This window comes from Urocitellus parryii, chromosome 1 (assembly GCF_045843805.1).
Source record: "Urocitellus parryii isolate mUroPar1 chromosome 1, mUroPar1.hap1, whole genome shotgun sequence".
NCBI lineage: Eukaryota > Metazoa > Chordata > Mammalia > Rodentia > Sciuridae > Urocitellus > Urocitellus parryii.
The window spans coordinates 77,287,644-77,314,159 of record NC_135531.1 but is presented as its reverse complement, the minus strand read 5'-3'; the positions used below and the strand labels follow the sequence as shown (position 1 = coordinate 77,314,159).

Here is a 26,516-nt window from a genome sequence, read left to right as displayed (position 1 = left end):
TTAAACTAAACAGTTTTTAGAAGTTAAAAGTCATTTTTATGTGGATATGAAATTGACAGGTATCTGCTTTATAGATTATGGAAGACCTTCTCTCTTCTTACCCTGACCTAGCTGAAGTTCATGCCCTTGAGGCTTTGATTCATTTTACCAAAAAGGACTATCTACAAGCAGAAAAATGGTAAGAATATATATTTGCTCATAGATCCAGTCTATTTCTCAAAAGATCCAGTCTATTGTATTTCTCAAAAATTCAAATTGGGGGCTGGGGTTGTGGCTCAGCAGCAGAGCGCTTGCCTAGCATGTGTGAGACAGAGTTCAGTCCTCTGCACCACATAAAAATAAAATAAAGGTTATTGTGTCCACCTACAATTAAAAAACAAATATTAAAAAGAAATCCAAGTGGGCTTAAAGGTCAAAGTTTGTATAATTTGGACCTTTGAAGGTTTAAATCATAGTATTTTTAAAGAAATATAGTTCAGTTATAGCATAGTAGCTATAAAATTCTTCAGTAGATTTGGATAGTTGATCATAATGTTCAGTAAGTAAATATAGTGTTTGGTATATGTTCTGAACACTTAGCATGTGATAGTGGTAAAAGGACACTGCTCCTTTTCAAGCACAAATAATTTTTTCTCATTATCTAAATTCTAAAGTACTAACATTTCTGATTTGGTATCTTTGAATCACTCAAACTTTGATTTTTCTACCCAAGAAAAAGTCTCCTTTATTTTATATATTTATCTACAAAGTTTTTAAATTTTATTTTAATATTTCTTTTCATTCTCCTTTGGTGCTTAGTTTTCAGAGAGCACTTGAGAGAGATGCTGAAGTTGCTGAATATCATTACCAGCTTGGGTTAACATATTGGTTCATAGGTGAAGAAACAAGAAGAGATAAAACAAAGGCTCTTACCCACTTTCTGAAGGTAAAACAGGTGTTACTATTCGATTCTTAGTTGAAGTGGATTTTTTTTCTAAAATCATTAATAGGAATCACGTAAGTTAGGTATTTAAAACTATTCTTAACTACTTTTTGTATATCATTTCTCACAATAAGGTTTTGTGAGAATGTTTTGTGGGTTTTTAAGGAGAAAACTAAAAGGTATAAATGTTATTTTCAGAAATATGTGTTATAGAAAATGAGACAGAATTATCTTTGAGAAACAATACTGTTTTGGGATAATTTCCACTGTAATTTTATTGGTACTTAAGTCCAGATTTTTAACTTCTTGTTTTTTTCTTTTTTAAGCATTTAACATCTATAAGTCTTACATTCTTAACTTGACCTGTAAGAGCTGATTAATTTAACAGTGGTTCTAATTTCACATTTCTTTTGTCAAAGAAATAATAGTTTACACTTCTGTTTAATTTCTGTAATCAGTGAGGGCCACCTTTCATGTCTCTTTTAAATCTTACATTAAAAGATGTTTTGGCATAGTTTTAAATAATAAAATTGTGTATTAATCATTTTTTTTAACCTATATACTCTATTTTTTCTTTGTGTTTTAAAGATAGTCATGCAAAATAACTTTTAACATTTTGTTGTCTATATTTATTTAAAAGGCTGCAAGACTGGATCCATACATGGGCAAAGTTTTCTGCTATTTAGGTCATTATTACAAAGATATAGTGGGAGATAAAAACAGAGCACGAGGATGTTACAGGAAAGCTTTTGAATTAGATGACACTGATGCTGAATCTGGAGCTGCAGCAGTTGACTTAAGTGTGGAGCTTGAAGATATGGTACGTCTAATAACCACTTTTGCTTTTTTTTTTCCTGAGTATATGAATAAAAATAATTTTATACATATTTGAAAGTTATCATTAGTTTTTATTATTCTTTGTAGAAATAATAGATTTGTTCCTCCATTTATAAATTGGCTAAATATTCTTGTCATTGGCAGATATTAAGTCCCTCACAACTTATTATTGAAACTAGTTTGATATATACCAATGTAAGTTTAAAAAAAATAAATGGGAAATGAAAATATATTTGTGTACTTTACATAGGTATTCTTTATCCTTACGATATTCAGCATGGCTAATAGTAACATTTTCTTATTAGGAAGCTGCCTTAGCTATCCTAACAACAGTAACTCAGAGGGCAAGTGCTGGAACGGCAAAATGGGCCTGGCTTCGGCGAGGACTATACTATTTGAAAGCTGGTCAACATTCACAAGCAGTGGCTGAGTAAGGCACCTTACTGTGTTAATGTTTAGATAGCATAATGGTTCCATGAAATAAATTTCATTTGTACCCAAATGACCTTACCAGGTTGTATTTTGAGAGAAGAAAAAGAAAAATTGATTTATGGTTGATTGATGCTTATTGTCCATATGACAGTAGAATTGAAAAAATTATGATTATATCCAGTTGTTGAGGTAGCCAGACTAGTGAAGTTAGGTTTTAATAGTGACATTTATAAGTAGAGTCTCAATGGAAATATCAGTAGTGATAAAAAACTAAGGTAAAGATCTTTGTTGTTTTGTTCTTCCACTGATAGTCACTGTTTTTGGCAAAGGAGTCATTTGGCAGCTTGAAGGGCATTTTGAACAGCTCATATATGTTTAATTTAGTCATTTGGTTTGAACTGTACTTCAGGGTAAATCAAATATAATTGAATCAAAATATAGTTGTTTCTGATTTATATTAATATCTAGAACATAGCATTTTGAAACTTTCCATAAAAATGTAATTTGATCAGAAATATATAGGATGCCTCTTGTTCCTATATTTTGGTTGTGATATTTCTATTTGGTAGAAGGACAAGGCAAACTGAGATGTCCACCCATCCTGTTATAATAGAAAACTGGAAGTCTTCTAGTTCATCAAGAAAAAGAAATTCTGAACTGCATATTTCAAAAAGACTACTTTGTTCTTATTCATTCTAAATTGTAATAAAGTTTCTTAGTATTAAGAAATTCAAATTGTAAAAGGAACAGGTATACCTGCTTTCAGTATCACTTTTATAAGTAGAAGGAGCAATGGATATATGTAATTCATTTGAATTATTTATCTCACATTTTCCTTTCATATGTGAAAATGGTTCTATTATTTTTAGTTCTCTTACTGTTTCTTAAAATTCTAGTTTACAGGCAGCATTAAGGGCAGACCCAAAGGACTTCAATTGTTGGGAGTCATTAGGAGAGGCATACTTAAGCAGAGGTGGCTATACAACAGCCTTGAAGTCCTTCACAAAAGCCAGTGAGATCAACCCAGAATCCACATACAGTGTGTTTAAGGTTGCAGCAATACAACAAATCCTAGGCAAGTACAAGGAGGCCATAGCTCAATACCAGCTGATTATTAAAAAGAAAGAAGATTACGTACCTGCTTTGAAAGGTAATTTATTTTTAAAAGATCCTTTAAGTTTTATGATACTATAGTATAGAATTCTGAGTAAATTTCCTATGTGAATGTATTAAATAACTTCAAAAGAACTTCTGTAGTCAATAGCACACATCTGATATGAATTTCTTATAGTAAAATTTATGTGGATTTGAATACAAAAAGATCAAAATATCTTTCAAAATAGTAAATAATAATATGATAGAGATGAAACTTTTAGATAGCATAATAGCTTTTAGATCTAAAAATGGATCTCTAAAACAGATTTTCATATTCTTACATTTTGATAATTAATTTCTTGCATCCTGAGGATTTCTTAATACCTTTTAATTATTTTGTAAGTTATAGAAGCTCATTTAAAATTTTTTTAAACCTAAAGAGACATTGCATTATTTTATTATTATCTAAGTTGATTTTAGTTCCTCCATAGACATCTATTCCTTCTTAAAGAATTTTTTTTGGTCATATAAGGAAAAACACTACCATCTCTATACATAAATTTTTTGTGATTATATCTTACCATTAAAAAAAAGTCTGGAGCTCATTATATATACTTACCTCCATTTTCTTTCCTTTATAAATAAACAATTGAAGTTTAAATCTCTAGTAGTGTTAGTTTTGAGCAACATACAAATTAGGGCTGAAAATCTACCTAAAAATTAAAAAGAAATTTATAAAACTTCTCAAGAGAAAGAGAGCTCACAGTTTTGAAATGTGTTCTAGACATGTTAGGAAATCACTATTTCATTTAATTCTTAGTTTTGCTGTATGAATTTTAATATTGAAAGAACATACAACAGTTAAACAGTCATATGATAGGGAATAAGATTTAGATAATATCTCCATTTTTGAAGCTGAGGTTTTTGAGAGGAAAGTAATTATTCAAAGTCAACAAATTAATAAGTTTTATAGGTAATTTTTATAATTTTTTAGTGCATGTTTACTCCAGTAGAACCCTGACATTTGAATTCCTCATTGTATGTATGCAAGATCATGCTTGAAGATAATTTTATAAAATACAATTAAGTTTTGTTTGGAAACTGACTTTAAAAGAACAACAGTACATTTGTTTGAAGTTCATTTTAAGTGTTTGTATTATGTATTTTAATGACAACTATAGACTTACCTGATTTTAGGTTTGGGCGAATGCTATCTCATGATGGCAAAAGCTGCTCTAGTTGATTATCTTGATGGGAAAGCCGTAGACTACATAGAAAAATCCCTGGAATATTTTACTTGGTTAGTATTATTATTTATTGTATTTATTTTCTAAATATTAAAATAAAGCCAAATTTGTAAAATAATTTGTCTTCTATTAGATATAGCAATTATTCAGAATATAAAACATAAAGAAAACTAGACAGTTAAGTCTATAGCATGTATATTGTATTAATTTTGCACTTGGAGAAACAATTTCTTATGGTTTTCATAGTGGCTAGCATGCTGGATACTCAGGAAATAATAGAAAGGAGCAAAGAGCACCACACCACGAGTTAGTATTCTTTCATGAGATGTGGAAATGGGGTATCTCTAATTGAAACTGATTGGGAAATGGGACTTCAGGTGCACAATGCGCTAAAGCACATTGTGGAGCCTGGAGCCCATTATATGTGCTTTTCCATATTTCCTTCTCCTTTTTAAAGAAAACAGTGAGATTTAAATCCCTAAAAGGCCTTCACTCAGTGGTAAGGGCCTCTTTTAGTCTTCTTGGTGGATCTGAAAGTAAAGAGAAAATAAACAATCTGATTATTCCTGAAAACAAACAAAGAAAATAGTATTGTGTCTAATAATAAAGTATTTTATAGAAGTGTAAATTCAGTAGTTCATTATTTAAACTCACTAGAATTATAGTAGATGACTTTTAAAAAATCTACAAGTTATGCTGGATTTGGTGGTGTGCACCTGCAGTCCCAGGTACTAAGGAGGCTAATTCAGGAGAATAGTGAGTTCTATGCTAGATCAGTGTGGGCAACACAGGGAAACCCTATGTCAAAAAAAAAAAAAAAGTTCATAGACTGTTGAAATTTAAATTTTTTTGGGGGGGGTTTATAGATGGACACAATACTTTTATTTTATTTTATTTTTATGTTGTGCTGAGGATCAAACCCAGTGCCTTACACATGCCTGGCAAGCGCTCTGCCACTGAGCCACAACCCCAACCCTCAAATTAGAATTTTTTTCAATATATAAACTGAAATTTTTATACACTTAAAGCATCTTTCTTTTGCTTATCTTCCTTTTTTCAGACTTGCTTTTTCTTGTTTCCTGCTAATTTGATACCCAACCTTTTTTTCCTCTCACAAATTTATATTGCTGTTTTTCAAGTCTCAACATAATATAGTTTTTCTCAAAGAAAAATTTAAAGTGAAGTGGACAGACTTTGTTTGAACTGGTATTAAAAGTAAATGTGAATCTTTGGGTGACAGTATTTTAGCTACAAATATTGCCTTACTGAACCTCCTTGAGAAGTTTTATTCTGGATAACATGTAGTACTCCCCTAATTATAAAGTGTTTACAATGTTTAAAATCATGGACCCAAATCTGTACTAAACAGGAGTTAATATTACCACAATTATTGTGTAAGAGTGGTAGGAGTTATTGTATTTTACAGATGTGTTGTTTTCATTAAACTTAAAAGGACATAAGAATTCAGGCAGTTAAAATTGCCTGTTATAATTTTTCTTTTTTTTTTTCTAGTTTTCTCTTTTAATGCTGTAAATTTTAGAAATTTGGCTAAGAAGATATATAAGTCACTTGAAATAGTGTCCTTCCTTTGATTCTCACCATGGGTTTTCAGTCATGACTGCAATAATTAATATTTCTCAGGAAGACATTGGAAAATGATTTTTGGCTGCACTTATTTAGTAGAAAAGACTGTGAAAAATGTTCCATCTGTTTGTCCATCTGTCTGTGATATAGCAGTTTGTGATAGCTGATTATGGAGACTTGGCTTAAATGAAATTGCAGTGTTTTAGTTATCCAATCTTGAGAAAAATGGAGAGAAGTATATAGCTCTGATTTTTCTCATTTGAAATGAAGCACCCTCAATCTCTGTAATTAATATTTTTATTTACATTTTGAGCTTGTCTATTTAGTCTGCTCTTTCTTGCTTCTATTAATGTGGATCTTCACATTTTTGTTTTTAGATTTTTGTTATTTTTGTTCTCAGGATGAAAATCTTTTCGATCACCAAATATATTTGATACATTTACTTTTTTTATTCTTTTGGGGGATGGTCTAAAAGCAAACACATGAGATTATAATAGGCAACTGTTAGGTAGTTACTTTATTGCTTTGGTCGTTGCTTAAATTTTAAAAATACATATTTTTAAAAATTTAATATTAAAAGTAAATTGTTCCTGAAAAAATTTTTTGATAATTTATTTGATTCTTGCTATTTCTAACAAAAATAAAGAAGAGTACTAATTAAGTATCTGCATAATTTTTAGCACTTAAAATAATAAATTGCTCCTTCCTTTCCCCCTTTCTCTCTTCTCACAAATGGGAGGAGGTTAGTCAAGTATTCACAGAGCTTAACTAAGGATTAATCAGGATTACATATATAGTTTTTCTGTTTTAATTATAAGGAATAATGAGAGAGATAAACTCCAAACTTTTTGGAAATAATTTTTTAGAATCACACTGTTTCTTCTTTTAGGGCCCTGCAGCATCGAGCTGATGTATCCTGCCTTTGGAAGCTGGTTGGGGATGCTTGTACCAGTCTGTATGCGGTTTCATCATCTAAAGTGAATGTTAATATTTTAGGGGTCCTTCTAGGCCAGAAAGAAGGAAAGCAAGCATTAAAGAAAACTGAGCTCCTCCATCTTGGAGGAAGGTATTTATCAAAGATTACCCATTAATGATTTTCAAATGAAGTAGGATAGTATAACAAACCATAACATTCACTTTTATTCTTCCATAGGTGTTACGGTCGTGCATTAAAACTGATGTCTACATCTAATACATGGTGCGATCTTGGAATTAATTATTATCGCCAAGCACAACATCTAGCAGAAATGGGCAGCAGCATGAATGATCTTAAAGAGTTGCTAGAGAAATCTTTACATGTATGGTTTTAAGAAAATTTTTTTATAAATTAAAAAAAACTAAGTGCTTCTTTTGAAAGATATTTTTGATAAATACTATCATGTTTTCACTTAAAATCACATTTTATTTTGATGTAAATGCTTACATTCCAAGAAATAAAAATTAATCTCATTTAACTTCTTTTCAGTGTCTGAAAAAGGCAGTGAGACTCGACAGTAATAATCACTTATACTGGAATGCTCTTGGTGTAGTTGCATGTTATAGAGGTGAGAACTAAGTAATACTTCAATATTTTTTGAGGATTATTTTTTCAAATATAAAGTTCAGTTACTTCAGACTCTGTTTGTTTCAGGTGTTGGAAATTATGCCCTTGCTCAGCACTGTTTCATCAAATCAATCCAGTCAGAACAAATTGTAAGTGTTCTATGTGTCTATTTATGAGAAAGAATTTCAAGATTTAATGTTAACTAATTTTCTGAGAGTTCCACATAGATAAAAGGCCTAATTTTTTTAATATATATATTTTTAGAATGCTGTCGCGTGGACCAATTTGGGAGTGTTATACCTTGCAAATGAAAACATTGAGGTAAACATGTTGTCAGGTTTGTCACATTAAAAATAAGAAATAGCTGGGTACAGTGGTGCACATCTGTAATTCCAGCAACTTGAGAGGATGAGGCAAGAGGATTACAAATTGGAAGCCAGCCTTGGCAACATAGTGAGATCCTTTCTCAAAAAATAAAAAGGGCTAGGAATATAGTACAGTAGTAGAGCCCTTCTGGGTTCAATCTCAAGTACCACAATAAATAAATAAGCACAATTCTGATCATTTTCTTTGTATAATCACTTCATAATAGCTCAATTTCTTGTGGAGAAATAACTTTACACATTGTTATATATTTAGTCAGCTGATGATATTAAGTTTATCATGTAGGGTAATGAATTTGTAAGATTTATTTTTCCTTACATGTCTCATAAGAAACTTCTGGTTTTGTACTCAATATAGTTTTTAAAGATTAAAGCAATTTTATCATGAATTAACTGAGTAATTTTCTCTTTTTTAAAAATATTCTTTTAGTTGTTGATAGACCTTTATTTTATTTATTTATATGCGGTGCTGAGAATTGAACCCAGTGCCTCACACATGCCAGGCAAGAGTGCTACCGCTGAGCCACAGCCCCAGCCCTGAGTAATTTTCTTTTTATCTGAACATGTATTAAGAGAAGTCCTTTGAGGCTGTAGCTTAATGGTGAAGAGCTTGCCAAGCATGTCTGAGGACCTGCTTTTGATCCCAGTACCAAAACAAAACAAAGAAACAAAAATCCTTTACACGCTGTGTATGGAGGTGGGATGGGTAAAGGTAAGGGAGATGAATAGTATTCCCTACTAGTTGATATTTACCTTTGCTTGTGTGATTTAGATTTTTGACTTCAGTGATATTAATCCCTTTTAAATGACTGTAATTCATCATAGTTGAGCAATTATACATTATAGAATGGGAATTGAAGTACCAGAAACATGTTCCTGAATCTTGTTTGGAAAGTTTGCACAAATCTATGGAAAATACCACATCTATGCTGTTTTAACCAGTGTGTCAAATCTCATTCTTTAAAATAAGCTGTAATATTCTTAGGAATACATTAACTAATTCACTGCAAAGAAGACTGGCTTTAGAAGATTATAAATAGATTGAAAGAAAATACTAGTTTGGATCTTAAACATGTGAAGGGCTGTGACTATAGCTTATCATTAGAGCATGTGCTTAGCATGCATGAGGCTTGAGATTTAATCCCCAGCACCATAAAAAAATAAGTGAACATATTTTAAAAACTTTAGGTCAAACAACTTCTTAGTAAGCTACAAATGTTTTATTACAGAATGGCACAGTTATAGCTCCTGATCTTACTTTTTATGGAAAAAAAGTCTCTCTTTTGCTATACTTAGATTATCAAGAAAATAATATAAGTCAGTATGGAATAATAATTTGTTTTGTAGCAGAAAAAAAATGCATGTTGAAAATGTTAAAAAAAATGTAAGTTAATGGTCCAAGTGAGGTATCTTCAAAGTTTCTTGAGTGCCTATTGCAGAATTATGTTGTTGACTACTCTTTGCCTAGTAGCAGGTTCATGTCTCAGATTTTACTCCTTGGGAGTTCTTATCCTCTTAGTTAAGCTCAAAGAGAAGGGAATACAGCCTTATATAATCATTTCTTTCAAAGTGATAGCTAGCAAGTGGTTGTTTGATTGGTTAAAAGTTCTGTTAAAAGCATTGTCATTTTGCTGGGAACCAGAACTAATCTCTAGAGAAATTTGTTATACCCAGGGTTGTTCTGAGACTATGTAGTTGAAGCACTGCATTAAGCATTGCTAGCTGTGCTTAAACTGTGAAGTTTTAGGCTCTTATCTATTTATTATGACAGGTTTGACTTTTCTAATTCCCTTATTTTATATTTTTTAAACATAATTTGATACCAAATTTGTAAAATTATTTAAGTGATATTTTCTCGTTTCTTTTTCCTAGCAAGCTCATGAAGCTTTCAAAATGGCTCAGTCTCTTGATCCATCTTATTTAATGTGCTGGATTGGACAAGTAAGATATACAACAGAATTATTAATAAACTTATTGATATAAAATAAACTATTCACATAAGAACTGTGGTAATAATGATAATAGATAACATTTGAGGATTTGCTCTGTACCATTCATTGTGCTTAGCTTTTTGTATACATTATTTTAGTTATTCCATCATCAATCCTTTGAGATATGACTTTTATATATATATATGTATTTCAAATATAGGTGGAAATTAAAGCTCAGAGATCCTAAATATTGTACTTAAGTTCACAAGAGCTTGTAATGATTAAACTTTAACTTCATCAGTCTGCTATTGCTATGCCTAGAAAAATAAACCCAGAATTTTTCTGTTTAACTCACATTTATAAAGATAATGCACATTTATAAAGATCATTTGATGATTGTTTTCTTAAAAACTTTGAGTTAGTTTTGCACTTGCTTCTGAGTGTTCCCTTTTCTCAGATGTAGATTTTTGTATTGCCAGATAGGAATCAGGTAATTACTAGTCTGAGTAGGTCGCTGACAGGCTATTTTACCTTAACATATCACAACTCTGGATTTTAATTTTCTCACCTGAAAATAAAGGGAATTGACTGAGTGGTCTTCAGTGTCTTTCTGGTTGAGTGGTGTATTGTTTTGATTCAGGGAATAGAAACATCACCTGTTATCAGAAAATCATTAATCAAGGATTGGACATCTTTTATTGTTCTTTGGTTTGTTGAGTCTAATTTTAGTTAATTGGTGAAGCAAAAAAGGATATAAAGGGAAACATTTGTATCCATTAAGTGTGGTAGCCTAGGGGAGCAGTGGAATTAGTGTACCAACCTTTGTGTCAGATATTGAACCCAGAGAGCCTAAGAATTTGCATTTTTGCCTGCTCCCAGGTTATGCTGATGAGGCTGGTCCAAGGAACTCACTTTAGTGGTACTATAGGTCAGTAGATCTTAGATGCTTATCAGAATCACCTAAGCTTTTTTATTTCTTTATTTTGTAAGTAATTTTGTTCTTACAAAGTAATTTATTTTAGGAGGTAACTGATATAATTAAAATGGTAGCAGTATAAGTAAACTTCTTATTTAAGCAGAACTGGTAAACTTTTGGTTCTAGATCCATTTGTCATTATTATTATTATTTTATTTTCAACACATTAAGACCATTTTTTCCCCTTTTGTAAGGCTCTTATTGCAGAGACAGTTGGAAGTTATGATACCATGGATCTCTTCAGGCACACTACAGAACTCAATATGCATGTAAGAATGTGAACATTCTTTTTGATGATTCATTAATGAATAAAGTATTATACTTTCTGTTTGAAGTATTATCTTTGTTAAGGAAATGAGTAGAAAGTGATAGAAGATGTTACTAGCAGTTGTTTTCTGGTTTTTATTTTTTTAAAGATAGATAAAGTATCTTTACAGAACTAGTTCTCATGTTTCTAACAGCTTTCAAAAGTTCATGAAGAAATGGCATTAGAATTTAAGAGTTATAGTAATAGTTATAGAATAGAAACTGAGACACTAGAAAAAGTAGACATAAGGATTAGACTTGGTTGACATTTCTGGAATATTTATGAAAATATTTTAGAATTTGTTAGTTTGGTTTGACCTGTGGAAGCAGTACTGAAAAGGGGAAAATCAATCCATCTGACAAGGCTCTGTTTTCTGCCCTTATTCCATTTGATTTTCTATTTAGGATTGGAGAAACTAATTTAAATGTGTTCTTATATTTAATCACAATGGTTCTTCATTTAAAGACACTTAAGAGTTTCAAAGAAGACTAAGATGTGATATTTATTGAAGTGCATTAATGTATTTCTTAATTTTTATTAGCATATTTTTTACCCTATGCCCACTTGTTAACTTTGGCTTTTTTATAGACTGAGGGAGCAATAGGTTATGCATACTGGGTCTGCACAACATTGCAAGATAAAAGTAACAGAGAAACAGAGCTATACCAATACAACATTCTCCAGATGAATGCTATTCCAGCAGCACAAGTTGTTTTGTGTAAATATGTGGGTAAGTTACCTGTTATTTAATGGCAAAATATTTGAAGAAATATTAAAATAAAGAGTTTTTTAAACTAATTCATTCCATATTAAATATTTGTGTTAAGACTTGAATTTGCCTTTTTATTTTATCGCCAAGTGGTCTCCTTTTTAAACTATAGCACTTTTGAAGAGTGATGAGATCAGAGGTACTGTGAAAAACAGGATAGAAAACAACATCATAGATATTAGGGGCATTATAATCTTCTTTATTCGTTTAGACTGGGATACTTGTGTAGAAGAAAGTAAGTAGATTTCAAACATGAGCACTTTGGTACATTATCATGTTAGGCAGTGTGCCAGAATAAATGACAATAAATACTTAGAGCTGAGGAAGTGCTTCAGAAATTTAATTGATGTGTTTCCTTGCCAAGGATTTACAAAAAGAGATAAATCTTTAGCTTTCAGCAAAATTCACATACAAAAAACAATGAACAAATCATTTTAACAAATATGTGTAGCTGTTTGGTTTTTTTTTAAATTTTAAAATTAATTAATTAATTAATTTGGTACCAGGGATTAAACCCAGGGCCACTTAACCACTGAGCCACATTCCCAGTCCTTTTTTGTATTTTATTTAAAGACAGGGTTTTGCTCAGTTGCCCAGGGTCTTGCCAAATTGCTGAGGACAGTTTTGAACCTGTGATCCTCTTGCCTCAGCTTCCCAAGCCGCTGGGATTATAGGTGTGTGTCACTGTGCCCAGCATGAGTTTTAAATTCTGTAGTAGAGTCCTATCATGTGCTTATTTAGCAAATTTAATTTGATGTACTTGGCCAAAAAAAAAAAAAAAATAACATAAGCAGAAAAGAGAGGGTAATGAGAGAAAGAATACAGACCATTTGCTGCTTTCCTTTGAGTTTTGTGGCATGTGAAGGGAAAGATTTCATACTTGTTTTGACTCAGTTTTGTGACCCTTGTTTGAAGATGTCAGGGATTTTTAAAGAATAACTTTGACTATGTATTTTTCACCTTATGCTTTTTGACGTTAGAACCTAACTATCACATACGATATGATTTATGTTGTACTTTGTTAAACAATTGATAGGATTTAAAGTCTTGCATCCAAGTACTGCTTTTTAAAATGTATTTTTATTTTATGGGGGATGGAACCTAGGGCCTTATGCATGCTAGGCAAACACTTACCACTGAGCCACGTCTCCAGAGCCCCAGTATCACTTTGAAGTTATATTAGATGTGTTTCTTCTTCTCTAATCTGCATGATATAGGGTAATACATGATGTTTTTGACATTAAAATTTCAAAATACTAGCTGGGCATGGGGCACTTAGGAGGCTGAGGTCAGAGAATTGAAAGTTCAAGGACAGCCTGGGCAACTTACTAAGACCCTGTTCAAAATTAAAAGGGTTGGAGATGTATCTCAGTGGTAGCATGCCCTGGGTTAAATCCCCAGTGCCAAAAAAAACCCCCAAAAAACAAAAACAAAAAAAACCCCAAAATACTGCTTTGAAAGTTCCCAGATCATTTTCTGTTTTTAAGGTGCAATACTGCATTATTATTTTTTAAACATATAGAGATTGGAACAGAACCACCAAGAGAAATCATTGCTAAATTTAATCACAGGAAGGCTTAAATGATAACCCCAAACTGGATTTAAATATCATGACTAGCTTTAACATGAGTTAAAATTTAAAATTATACTTTAGGAATAAAACTATTTGAAATTCTAAAACAGAATAGAAACCATATGTAACTATGAAATATTATTCAGTGATTTAAAAGAGTTATAAAAAGATTAATGATATTTTCAAGATAAAATTAAACCATCACTCTTAATAATATCAGCGATCTCAGTAGATAATCTGATGTTTAAGATACAGGAAAAAATGAAAATTAAACTAATATTTTTTGTGAACATAACCAGTATGGACATATAAAGTAAAGATATTTCTGAATTTCTAGAAAGAATTCAGAATTATGCTCCAGCTTTCACAATGTTGGGTTACTTAAATGAACATCTACAACTGAAAAAGGAAGCAGCAGATGCGTACCAAAGGTAAGATATATTTAATAATATAGTCATTGTTTTATCAGTTAGTCTTTCAAATTTAGTCCTATTCTCCTGAAGTCTGTACTAAATGTTTTGACTCCTTGTATTTTATTATTGCATCTTAGAAAGTGAAAAGATATGGTCCCAAATTTTCAGCTGAATTTTGGTTTCTGTGGCAGGGAGGTGAGTGAGAAGAGTAAGAGAAGGAGTTGTACAAAACAGAATCTTCTCAGATGTTGTTTTAGAGAAACCTGTCCTCTAAAAACTTGTATAGCTTTATCAGATACATGTATATACTTGAATCACTTTAGTATCTACAATATATTTATTAGTTCAATAAATATTTATTTATTTTTTTTTGGCACTGGGATTTAACCCAGGGTGTGCTACCACTGAGGTACATCCTCAGCCCTTTTAATTTTGAACAGGGTCTCAAACAGTATCCTTAGCACTAGCAATTTAGTATTGAATTCTAATGGAGAGAGACCCTATTCTTCTGGAGCTCATTTTCTGGTGATAGGGGAGAGACTTGATAAGGTAATGAACATCTGATAATAATAATTGTGATAATAATAGTAAAAAAGAATTAAAGTATGGTAAAGGGCCGGAGAATGCAGGGCAGGAAGTGACATTTTAGATGGGTTTAAGAGGAGTAGGTATACTGAGAAAGAGTTGAAGTCTGACCTGAATAAGTTGAGGCCACAAACCGGCTGAGGTTATCTACAAGAGCATCCAGGCAGAAGGAATAGCAAGAGCAAGTGCTCTCAATGGAGGTGACTTGGCATATGGAAGAAACAAGAAAGCCAGTGTGTTGGAGTTGAATGACTGGCCTGGAGAGTGGTGGGAAGTTATGTCTTAAAGTTTTGTTCTCTGCAAATTAATGGTTAGGTGAATAAGGAAGCAATTGTTGATCTCATGAATTACTAGATGAAAAGTTAAAAAGACCTGATTGCCTAGAATGTAAGTACATATTTAGAAGAAGCCTTGTCAGGTGGGATTCAGGTGTCCCAAATACTTCATCGTATTGTTTCATGGATATATGTGTATTTAAAGTAGTGATCACTCGATGGTACTGGAGGCGGTGTAATCAAGGACTTGTTTTCCAGGTATATATGGAGAGAGATTTATGAAAAACACAGTTTTCTTTTAGTATAATAAACAAATTATAGATATGAAAGAGTGCAACAGTGAACATGATTTTTGAACAGAAAACTAGAGAGCTATAGGGCATCTGCAATTTTTGTTTTGTTGTTAATGCAGATATGGTGAACTAACATTGCCTACACAGCAATTCCATAGTTGGAGTTGTCCTACTCTTTCTTAACTGATCTCCTCTACTGTTTTCTGCCTCAAAGAAGCATTTGAGGCTTGAAACTATAAATTTGATATAAATTTAACCAAAAGTACCATTATTGATCTCTGTAATACTTTTAGGCTTATCTGGAAAATTTTTGTTTTTCATGTAACTAACATTAGGGAAATACAAACTTTTCTTGGATATTTCTCCCTGACATATCTTCTTACTAATTTTTAAAATTAAAACTTAATTAAATTAATGTTAATTTAATTAAATTTTAATACAATTTTTTAAATTGTTGATGGACCTTATTTTATTCATTTATTTATATGCAGTGCTGAGAATCAAACCCAGTGCCTCATATATGTGCTTTACCACTGAACTGCATCCCCAGCCCTTAAAAAAATTTTAAGAGCATTATAATTATACACAGTATTTGGGTTCATTTTGACAAAATCATACTTGCAAGGAATTTGATTTCAATCCCTATTTCCCTTTCCCACTTTTCCTTCCCCCCTCCCTCCCTCTATTCTTCCAGTTTTACTCTACTAAACTTTCTTTCTTCTACATGTACCTAAAGGTGAAATTCCCGTAGGTACCTTTATGTATAACTATAAGATGATTTTGTTTAATTTATTCCATATTTCTTCCCCTTTCCTTTCTTTGTTTCTTGTTCTCCTTCTTTATTCCACTGATCTTCTCTATATCTGTATGATATCCAATCCCACTGCTTTCTTTCCCTTATCTTGCTCTAGCTTCCATACATGAGAGAAAACATTCAACCCTTGATTTTCTAACTAACTTATTTCACTAACTTATTTCACTTAGCATGATGTTCTCCATCTCCATCTATTTACTGGTAAATGCCATTATTTTATTCTTATTTATGACTGAGTAAAACTCCATTGTAATACTACATTTTCTTAATCCAGTCATCTATTGATGGGCATCTGGGTTGATTCCATAATTTGACTGCTGTGAATTGTGCTGCTATAAACATTGAAGTGGCTGTGTCACCATAGTTTGCTGATTTTAAATCTTTTGAATAAATACTGAGAAGTGGAATAGCTGGGTCATATGGTGGTTCCATTCCTAGTTTTTTTGAGGAATCCCATGCTGTTTCCCAGAGTGGTTTTACTAGTTTATAGTCCTACCAACAATGTAAGAATATACCTTTTCTTCTACATTCTTACCAGCATTTATTGTTATTTGTGTTCTTGATAATTGCCATTCTGGCTGGAGAGAGATGAAATTTTAGTGCAGTTTTTTTTTTTTTTTTTTAATTTCTTGGCCATTTGTGTTTCTTCTTTTGTGTTTTTTCTGTGCAGTTGTTTTGCCCATTTATTGGTTAGGCTATTTTTTTTTTTTTGTCATTTAGTTTTTGAGTTCTTTATATATTCTGATATATATTACATTTTATTAATCCTATCAGAGTAGTAGCTGGCAAAGATTTTCTCCCATTCTGCAGGCTCTCTCTTCACTCTCTTATTTCCTTTGCTGCATAGAAACTTCTTAATTTGATGCCATTCTACTTATTGATTCTTGGTTTTACTTTTTGAGCTTTAGGAGTCTTGTTGAGGAAGTAGGTGCCTACACCTATATGTTGGAGTGTTAGCTATGTTTTCTTATAGAAGTTGCAAGGTTTCTGGTCTAGGTTTTAAGTCTTTAATCCATTTGATTTGACTTTTGTAGAGATTGAAAGATAGGGATCTTAATTTATTCTTCTACATATGGATGTCTACATGTAGATATCTAGGTCTTCCAGCACCATTTGTTAAAAATGCTGTCTTTTCTCCAACATATATTTTTTGGAACCTTTGTCAAGTATCAGATGACTGGAAAAAGTTGGGTTTGTCTCTGTGTCTTCTGTTCTACTGGGCTTTATTTTTCTTTTGATGCCAATACTATGCTGTTTTTGCTACTCTATCTCTGTAGTAAAATTGTAGATTAAGTATTGTGATGCCTCTTGTATCACTTTTTTTGTTCAGAATTGCTTTAGCCATTCTGGCTCTCTTATTCTTCCAGATGTATTTTAGGATTTTTTTGTAGTCTGTGAAGAATGTCATTGTATTTTAATGGGGACTGCATTGAATGTGTAAATTGTTTTTGGTAGTATGGCCATTTTGACATTATTAATTCTGCCTATTAAGAACTTGGGCGGTCTTTCCATTTCTGAGGTCCTTTTCAATTTCTTTCTTAAGTGTTCTATAGTTTTCACAGTAGAGATCTTTCACCTTCTGATTAGATTAATTCTCAGGTTTTTTTTTTTTTTTTTTTTTTTTGGTTAAAGGTTATTGTAAAGGGGATGGTTTTCTTGATTTCTTTCTCAGCTGAACCACTATTGGAGTACAGAAAAGCTGTTGATTTATGAGTGTTAATCTTGTGTTCTGCTACTTTAATAAATTTATTTGTCAGCTCTTGAAGTCTTCTGGTAGAATTTGTTGTTCTTCTAGATGAAGGATGATGTCATCAGCAATGATAGTTTGACTTCTTTTTTAATTTAGACATATCCTTTCAATACAGAAAAGAGAAAACAAAAATCTTACTAATTTTAGTTGTGAGGCATCTTCCTACTTGCCTGTAGAGGACTGTATGAAAAAAAAAAACCATGGGCTGTCAGCATTCTGAAGCATCGAGGGACTTCTAATGTCCTGCCATTCTCTTCCCTTAACTCAATGTGTTTTAGTTTTTTGAATGTATAGGCAAAAGTAATGAAAACACTCAACTTCCTGTCTTCCAAATTCAGACTACTAGTTTTTTTTTGTTTATATTTCTTTAGTTGTTGATGGAACTTTAATTTATTTATATACAGTGCTGAGAATCGAATCCAGTGCCTCACACATGCTAGAAAGTGCTCTGCCACTGAGCCATAACCCCAAGCCCAGACTACTTGTTTTAAGAGTATCTTCTATAAACTCAAATATGTAAAAAATGTAATCCTGTTACATACTCATTTCTCAGAGTTACATTAGAATTTTTGGAATATTTAGAACTCGAATGTGAATAATAATTTCACTAAGAATGATCTAAAAGGGAAAATATTGGGGATTGAAATGGAACAAGTTATGTTATATGCATTTATGATTGTCAAAACGAATGCTATTATTTAGTATGATTATGATACACTAATAAAAAGTGAAAGAATTAAGTGCTTATTTTATTAAAGTTAATTTCCTGACAAACTAAAACATAAATATATTTAAGTGTTTTTGTGGTATGAAATATGAATAAGTTGCTTTTGCTGGCATTAAACAAGTAGTAGAATTAAATGAAATAATAGCAATCTGTGATCATCCAAGACAGGAAGGGTAAAACAATGCTGTTGCACAGAGATAGTTAAAATACCTTGTCCTTTTTTAAGGGCAATGTTGTTACTACAGACTGAAGAAGATCAAGATACTTATAATGTTACAGTAAGAAATTATGGCAGATTGTTGAGGTAAGCATATTTTTCTCATTAATTCTGTGAATCCGTTGGAATTTTCTGGTAAAGCTATGGAATTGGTAAGGTGATGATCAATGTCCAGAGCAGGGTCATGTTGGATACAGTGGTCCATAGTACCAGGCTATCTTTACACTTTCTGTACCTATAATAATGCTAAATCCTAATGTGCCTTACTCAGAGTAGAATTAAAACTAATGGTTTGTAGACTGGATAAGAGACATTTTTGAGGAGAAGTAGTTGTTGTCTCTAATAGTAGAAACCTATTTAACTGAAAAGTTAACTGAAAGAAGAACTGGATTTATTCTGATTTGTTAATGTATTCTTAAACTAGTGAGAGACATTAGCAGTTGAGGAATTCCTCTGAAACAATAGAAAAGAATTTGTTGGGCTATGAAGAGGAAACTACAGAACTATCCTCAGGTTGCAAAGACTTTTAATGATTATTTTTTAAAAAAGATTAAAAACCTTCTAGATCTAGTAAATGAATTCAGCAAAGTAGCAGGATACAAAATCAACACCCATAAATCAAATGCATTTTTGTATATCAGTGACAAATCCTCAGAAAGGGAAACAAAATAACTACCCCATTTACAATAGTCTCAAAAAAAAAAGTAAAATACTTGGGAATAAAATTAATGAAACAGGTGAAGAAAGATCTATATAATGAAAATTATGGAACCCTAAAGAAAAAAATCAAAGAAGACCTTAGAAGGTAGAAAGATCTACCTTGCTTTTGGATAGACAGAATTAATATTATATCAAAATGACCATACTACCAAAAGCACTATACAGATTTAATGCAATTTTGATCAAAATCCCAATGACATTCCTCATAGAAAAAGCAGTTGTGAAATTCATCTGGAAAAATATGAGACCCAGAATAGCTAAAGCAATTCTTAGCAGGAAGAGTAAAGCAGGTGGCTTCACTATACTGGACCTTAAACTATACTACAGAACAAAAATAACAAAAATGGCATGGTATTGGCACCGCAACAGACTGGTAGACCAATGGTACAGAATAGAGGACACAGAGACTAACTCACAAAATTACAATTATCTTATATTGGACAAAGGCTCCAAAAACATACATTGGAGAAAAGATAGCCTCTTCAACAAATGGTATTGGGAAAACTGGAAATCTATATACAACAAAATGAAATTAAACCCCTATCTCTTACCATACACAAAACTCAACTCAAAATGGACCAAGGACCTAGGAATAAAACCAGAGACTCTGTATCTAATAAAAGAAAAAGTAGGCTCTAATCTGCATCATGTGGGTTAGGCCCCAATTTTCTTAATAAGATTCCGGTGGCACAAGAATTAAAACCAAGAATCAATAAATGGGATGGACTCAAAAGTTTCTTCTCAGCAAAAGAAACAATCTGTGAGGTGAATAGAGAGCCTACATCTTGAGAGCAAATCTTTACCCCTCACACATCAGATAGAGCACTAATCACTAGGGTACATAAAGAACTCAGAAAGCTACGCACCAAAAACCCCCAAATAACCCAGTCAGTAAATGGGCCAAGGACCTGAAGAGATACTTCTCAGAAGATGATGTACAATCAATCAACAAATGATATTACAATCAATCAACATGAAAAAATGTTCATCAACACTAGCGATTAGAGAAATGCAAATCAAAACTACTCTAAGATTTCATCTCACTCCAGTCAGAGTAGAGTGGCAGCTGTTATGAAGACAAACAATAAGTGTTGGCGAGGATGTGGGGAAAAAGGTACACTCATACACTGCTGGTGGGACTGCAAATTGGTGCAGCCAATATGGAAAACAGTATGGAGATTCCTTGGAAAATTGTCAATGGAACCACCATTTGACCCAGGTATCCCTTTCCTCGGTCTATACCCAAAGGACTTAAAAACAGCATACTACAGGGACACAGCCACATCAATGTTTATAGCAGCACAATTCACAACCAACCTTCAGTAGGTGAATGGATAAAAAAAAAAGTGACATATATATACACAAATGAAATATTATTCAGCAGTAAACGAGAATAAAGTCATGGCATTTGCAGGTAAATGGATGGAGTTAGAGAAGATAATGTTAAGTGAAGTTAGCCAATCTCAAAAAAACGAATGCCAAATGTTTTCTCTGATATAAAGAGGCTGATTCATAGTGGGAGGGGGAGCATGGGAGGAATAGATGAACTCTAGATAGGGCAGAGAGGTGGGAGGGGAAGGAAGGGGGCATGGGGTTATAATGATAGTGGAATGTGATGGAAATTATTATCCAAAGTACATGTATGAAGACATAAATTGGTGTGAATATACTTTGTATACAACCACAGAGATGAAAAATTGTTCTCTATATGTGTAATAAGAATTGTAATGCAGTTCGTTGTCATACAAATAAAAAAAATTAATTAAAAAAAGAAAAAACAAGATTAAAAACCAGTTATAGAACAATGCTCAGAGAATAGAAATATTGTTAGAGGAATGTTTATGCCTCAAGGAGGTATATTTCAAGTTTGTAACTGCTCCAAAATTGAGCAATCCAGTTTAAAGTAGCTAAATAATAGAGACATATATAAAGGAGCTACATAATAGAGACTTGAGGCAGCCACTTCCTTTCCTTTATTACTGTGTAACTGAATCATATCCACAAACAGGAAAATTTTAATCTTCTGATTGTTTGTCCTTTCAGTTCTTTTAACTGTTAACATTTAAGCAGTGGTAGAACTCTATCCAAGATTTTGTTCAAGCAGAGGATGGATATTGTAAAAAATTACATGGAGTAAAGTGTTTGTTCTTTTTAGTTTTGATATTTAATGTAATGGAAATATCTTAGAAGAAAATTTATATCTCCCATTGAAAATAGGACATCTGTTTTCTTTTAAATGTGGTTTTATTATGATATGTTGAATAGGCAAGCATTGTTTAGTAATAAACTAGAGAGAATCAATTAATGAATAGTTACCACTAGTTGTAACATCTTAAAATTCTGTCAAATTTGCTTCAGGTTATAAAGTTATGAAACTGAAACCCTGTATGGCCTTTTCTAATTTCTTTTAAAAAATTGAAAAAAAAATTTTTGGTACCAGGGATTGAACCCAGAGGTGATTGATCACTAAGTCATCTTTTTTTATTTTATTTTTTAAATTTTGAGACAGGATCTTGCTAAGTTGCTTAGAGCCTTGCAAAGTTGCTGAGGAGGGCCTAGAACTTGTGATCCTCCTGCTTTGTCCTCTGGGGTCACTGAGATTATAGGTATGCTCCACCACTCCTAGCTTAATTTTTTTTCTCTCTACAAAAGTAATCACATTTTTAAAAAGACTATTCATTTAAAGAAATACTTTTAATATATATGTATGTATTCATATATAATCTGAGTTAACTATCCTTCCTTTATCAAAATACTTACCAAATTTGAGTTTATTGGTTTTATAAATTCATTGGCTTTTTAAAAACTAATATTAGAAGCAAAGGTTGCCTATGTTTTTAGCTCCTACTCATATCCTTCAAGAGGAAAAATTTTATAAAAAGATTTCCAGTAACACAATAAATAAAAATAGATTTGGATTATGTTGTTTGACCAGAAATAAAAATCTCAGAGATGTTGTTTCTATTCAGATGGTGGCAGCGGAGCTTATGTAAGTAAGTTCTCTTCTTTTTTAAGTAAGCAAAACCGTTATTTTGCTGTTATTAGTAAGCATTGTACTTTAGTACCATATATTAACAATTTATACTTTTCTCTCTATTAAACACAAAAAGATAATGAATACTATTATCTGTAGAATTTTAATGTTTCTGTGTGCCCTCCGAAAAAAAAATTATTTGCAGATAAATAGTTTACACCAAGATTGGGTTTGATTCTGACTTATGATTTATTAAGCTTGTCTGAGATATTATAATCATAGGATGCTATTTAACTAATGTATTAAGCTTAAAAAATTAGAATTCTGTGAAATGGATATCTTACCCTAGGTACATGTATGAAGACACAAATTGTGTGACTCTACTTTGTGTACAACCAGAGATATGAAAAATTGTGCTTCATATGTATAATATGAATTGTAGTGCATACTGCTGTCATATGTAACAAATCATAATAAAAATGAAAAATAATAATTAAAAAAATTAGAATTCTGTATAAACGTCAACCTGAAATTATTCTTATAACTTGGGATTTTAATTAAAGTTTGTTAGAGACAATTCTTTTTCACATGTAATTTTTAAAAAGCAATGTATTGAAGTTAAAATCCCCTTGGTACATTCTATTTGTGATGTGCCTTCTGTTTTCAGTCTTTTCTGCATCTTTAACACAAGTAGATTATATTTTACTGAATTGCCACTATAAAAAGGGAAGGGCAGGTAAAGTTATTAAAAGTACTAGTGTAGATAACTCTCTATTTTGATGCTGCAAGCCAAAATTTTCTTTTATATTAAAAATAAATTGTATTTGTTTCTTAGTTCCATTGGTGAATACGACAAAGCTATCCAGGCTTTTAAGTCAATACCTCTCGAGGAGTTAGAAGACCTCATAGGCTTTGCATTGGCTTTATTTAAGAAGGGGCTATATAAAGAGAGCAGCAAAGGTAAGGCTGTTGCTTAAAGGATATTTCTTTTCCAGTGTTTACTCATAATGAACTTTTTATATAAAGAAAGATGTTATATTGAGATGGGGGTGAGGGTTGTGGTATTTATTAAAATTTGACTAGTAGTCAGGAATCATAATGGTCACTTTTTACATATTACCTCATGTAGTATGTTATAATGGTGACTAGTCTTTTAGTAATACTCAGCAATGAGCTGAGTATTCTACATATGAGGGAACTAAGGGCCAAGATCATTTATGGTAGACATGTGAGTTAGTATTTGAAAGTAGGTGTTTACTATTCTATGCTGCTTAAGTGAAAATTTCTGATACATAAATATAAGTTGGTATAGTAGATACTGGTTTCTCCAAAAATGTTAACTGATAAATTTTTAAATATATGGGCCCCACCTACATGTGTGTAGCTCATTTAAATATCCTCTGCTTAATGGAGGTGGTAGTCTGTACTGGAAACTTTGATGACATTTCATTGGCTACAGGCCTCCACTTCTGGCTTTTAAAGGTGGCTCTTAGAGATAGTGACTCAGACCTCTCCATATATTCTACCATTTAAATACCAGATGGTACTAGAAGATGGGGCTTATCACACAATAATCCCAATCATACCACTGACTCACCTTGGAAATGCTAAACCAAGGTGGATTATTATAAGTTTTTTATTCTGTCTACTTTAAAATAAGGGAACAGTAAGATATGATTTTAGTTGGGTCTTTTTGAAAAATGGGATTGTCAGTCAAAGTTGTTTTAATATTTTGTTTGTTTCTAATTCTCTGTGACAGCATATGAAAGAGCCTTGTCTGTTGCTGAATCAGAGCAAGACAAAGCCTATATCTTGACAGCTCTGGCAATAACAGAATATAAACAAGGAAAAATGGATATAGCCAAGTCACTGCTATTCAAATGGTATGTATAGATGACATCAACACTTAACTGACCTGATACTTAAATATTTAGGTTAAGATTTGGAGCAATGTAAAATGAAGTTCTAAGTGTTTCAGGAACTTTCAGGTGGTTCTGAATTGACAATCACAGGTGGAGCTAGATATCATGGTTTAATTCTCAGATCTGGATTCCTGATCTTTTAAAAATCATCCTCTGCTCTGTGTATGTTTTTTATGATGATGATGATGATGTTGTTATTTTGTTTGTTTTTAAGAGTAATTGATTACATAACGGATGTAGTAGGAGCTTAAACTTTTAATGAAGGCAATTGTAACTCTTTACTTTTTGAACTCTTGGATCCCCAATGAATCTTTTTTCCTCCTTTCCTTCCTTTTAAAGTTAACCTGAAAAAAAGTTCTTTTGAAAGTGAGTCTTTAAAAACAATTATGCCAATGGAACTTGTAACTATTCTTATGTTTTTGAGTCAAGTTAATAAGATAATAGCTCTGATACCTCTGGTTATTTATGTAATATTTTTTGACTTTTTGAGGTTTTTTTTTTTTTTTTTAATTGGCCTAAATTTCTTACAGAGCAGGAGGTGATCAATATATGTCCTTGGACATTGGTTGTCATTGACTACTTTATTGGCATTTTGACTGATACGTATCCTAATAGCACACAAGTTTCCCTCCCCTGCAGAATGCTTATATCTCTGCCTCCCATTCATTAAATGCTGATATCATTCCTCGTTCATTATGACAATCAAAAAAATTGCCTCCATAACTGTTCCCCTCAAATGAGGGGGAAGGGAAATGATTAGATGGTACTAGTTGAGAGCCACTTCTGTAGATCAGCTTTTAACTTAGTTATTCATTGCAATACTTTTATCTAATCCTGCCTAATTAAAGTCATTTCCTTGTATGATAAGTAAGAAATTTTTTCTGTTCTTTGCTTTTTTGAGAAAACTAATCAAATTAAACGACAATCCAGATACTTTACATGGATACATCCTTGTAATGTACGTGAATTTATGGTAAGACTCACAGTTGCTAATGAATATTGGCAGTTATCAGGGATAAAATAAACCCAAATTAGACCCAAAAATTTGTGGTTATTACTTTTAAAAGTAACAAAATCAGGGCTGGGGATGTGACTCAAGCGGTATCGCGCACGCCTAGCGTGCGTGCGGCCCGGGTTCCATCCTCAGCACCACATACAAACGAAGATGTTGTGTCCGCCGAGAACTAAGAAAAAATAAATGTTGAAATTCTCTCTCTCGGGCTGGGGATGTGGCTCAAGCGGTAGCGCGCTTGCCTAGCATGCGTGCGGCCCGGGTTCGATCCTCAGCACCACATACCAACAAAAGATGTTGTGTCCGCCGAGAACTAGAAAATAAATATTAAAAATTCTCTCTCTCTCTCTCTCTCTCTCTCTCTCTCTCTCTCTCTTTCTCTCTCTCTCTCTCACTCTCTCTTTAAAAAAAAAAAAATTCTCTCTCTCTGTCCCCCTCTCTCTCTCACTCTCTCTTTAAAAAAAAAAAAAAAGTAACAAAATCAGTTTGAACATTGGAAATAGAGAAAAAAATAGCAAAATGTAATCTTTCCTTTTTCCTTTCTTCTGAGAAGGAAACTTAAGGTTTTCCTTCTTGTATTATATTGTTGGATCCAGAGCTAGATGTTTTGTTTCTATTTGATTCTTTATATCATCATCCAAGTAGCACTACTGAATGCTCCAGTTCCTACCTTCTTGGCATTCTTTGACTTTCTATGAAGAGATAAGATTTATTGGTGTTGTTTGCCATTCATATGTTGAAAACTGAGCAGTATCCTATATGCTTATATGGGGAGAGTAGGAGTAAATTCATCATATAAGGGGGAAAAATCTAATTGTCAATTTCATAGACTTTACAGTATTGAATAAACACATGTTAATCCCTGGAACATGGTAAAAGGCAACATGCAGGTACTGAGCATTTCAGTACATGTTTGCTTGTTACTGGAATGTATTCATTTTTGTAATGATTTAGATTTACATATTAGTATTAGAGTAGATAGGTTTTATTCCTTTTGAGCGAAGGCAGAAATTGGAATTTCTTTTGTTATTAATATTAAAACATATATTGCTATATACTTTTATGCTTTCTTTGTTGTACCAAATGGCAGTATATATTTATAGTGATAGAAATGACACTGACATCATACTCCACGTTTTTACTTCTACCTTTTAAAATTCTTTATTGTGAAGGGTTACTGTAGGTATTTTAGGTAAGCTACTTACTCCAGAGCTG

At 32.2% G+C, this 26,516-nt stretch overlaps 1 protein-coding gene across 3 annotated transcripts in view; it reads left to right on the top strand.

The window, feature by feature from the left end:
• Window positions 1-26,516, top strand: part of Skic3 (SKI3 subunit of superkiller complex) — a 96,582-nt gene that overhangs the window by 33,192 nt on the left and 36,874 nt on the right. For 2 of the 3 annotated variants that reach the window (XM_026385895.2, XM_026385896.2), the window contains 18 exons: window positions 75-178; window positions 799-925; window positions 1,563-1,742; window positions 2,065-2,189; window positions 3,088-3,341; window positions 4,484-4,586; window positions 7,007-7,183; window positions 7,271-7,415; window positions 7,583-7,661; window positions 7,748-7,809; window positions 7,925-7,981; window positions 9,916-9,984; window positions 11,145-11,219; window positions 11,846-11,987; window positions 13,937-14,030; window positions 18,683-18,760; window positions 23,203-23,327; window positions 24,127-24,250. In XM_026385895.2, coding sequence (XP_026241680.2) covers window positions 75-178; window positions 799-925; window positions 1,563-1,742; window positions 2,065-2,189; window positions 3,088-3,341; window positions 4,484-4,586; window positions 7,007-7,183; window positions 7,271-7,415; window positions 7,583-7,661; window positions 7,748-7,809; window positions 7,925-7,981; window positions 9,916-9,984; window positions 11,145-11,219; window positions 11,846-11,987; window positions 13,937-14,030; window positions 18,683-18,760; window positions 23,203-23,327; window positions 24,127-24,250 — 2,120 coding nt within the window. The remainder of the gene's footprint in view (window positions 1-74; window positions 179-798; window positions 926-1,562; window positions 1,743-2,064; window positions 2,190-3,087; window positions 3,342-4,483; window positions 4,587-7,006; window positions 7,184-7,270; window positions 7,416-7,582; window positions 7,662-7,747; window positions 7,810-7,924; window positions 7,982-9,915; window positions 9,985-11,144; window positions 11,220-11,845; window positions 11,988-13,936; window positions 14,031-18,682; window positions 18,761-23,202; window positions 23,328-24,126; window positions 24,251-26,516) is intronic. The other variant, XM_026385897.2, reaches the window with a different exon arrangement.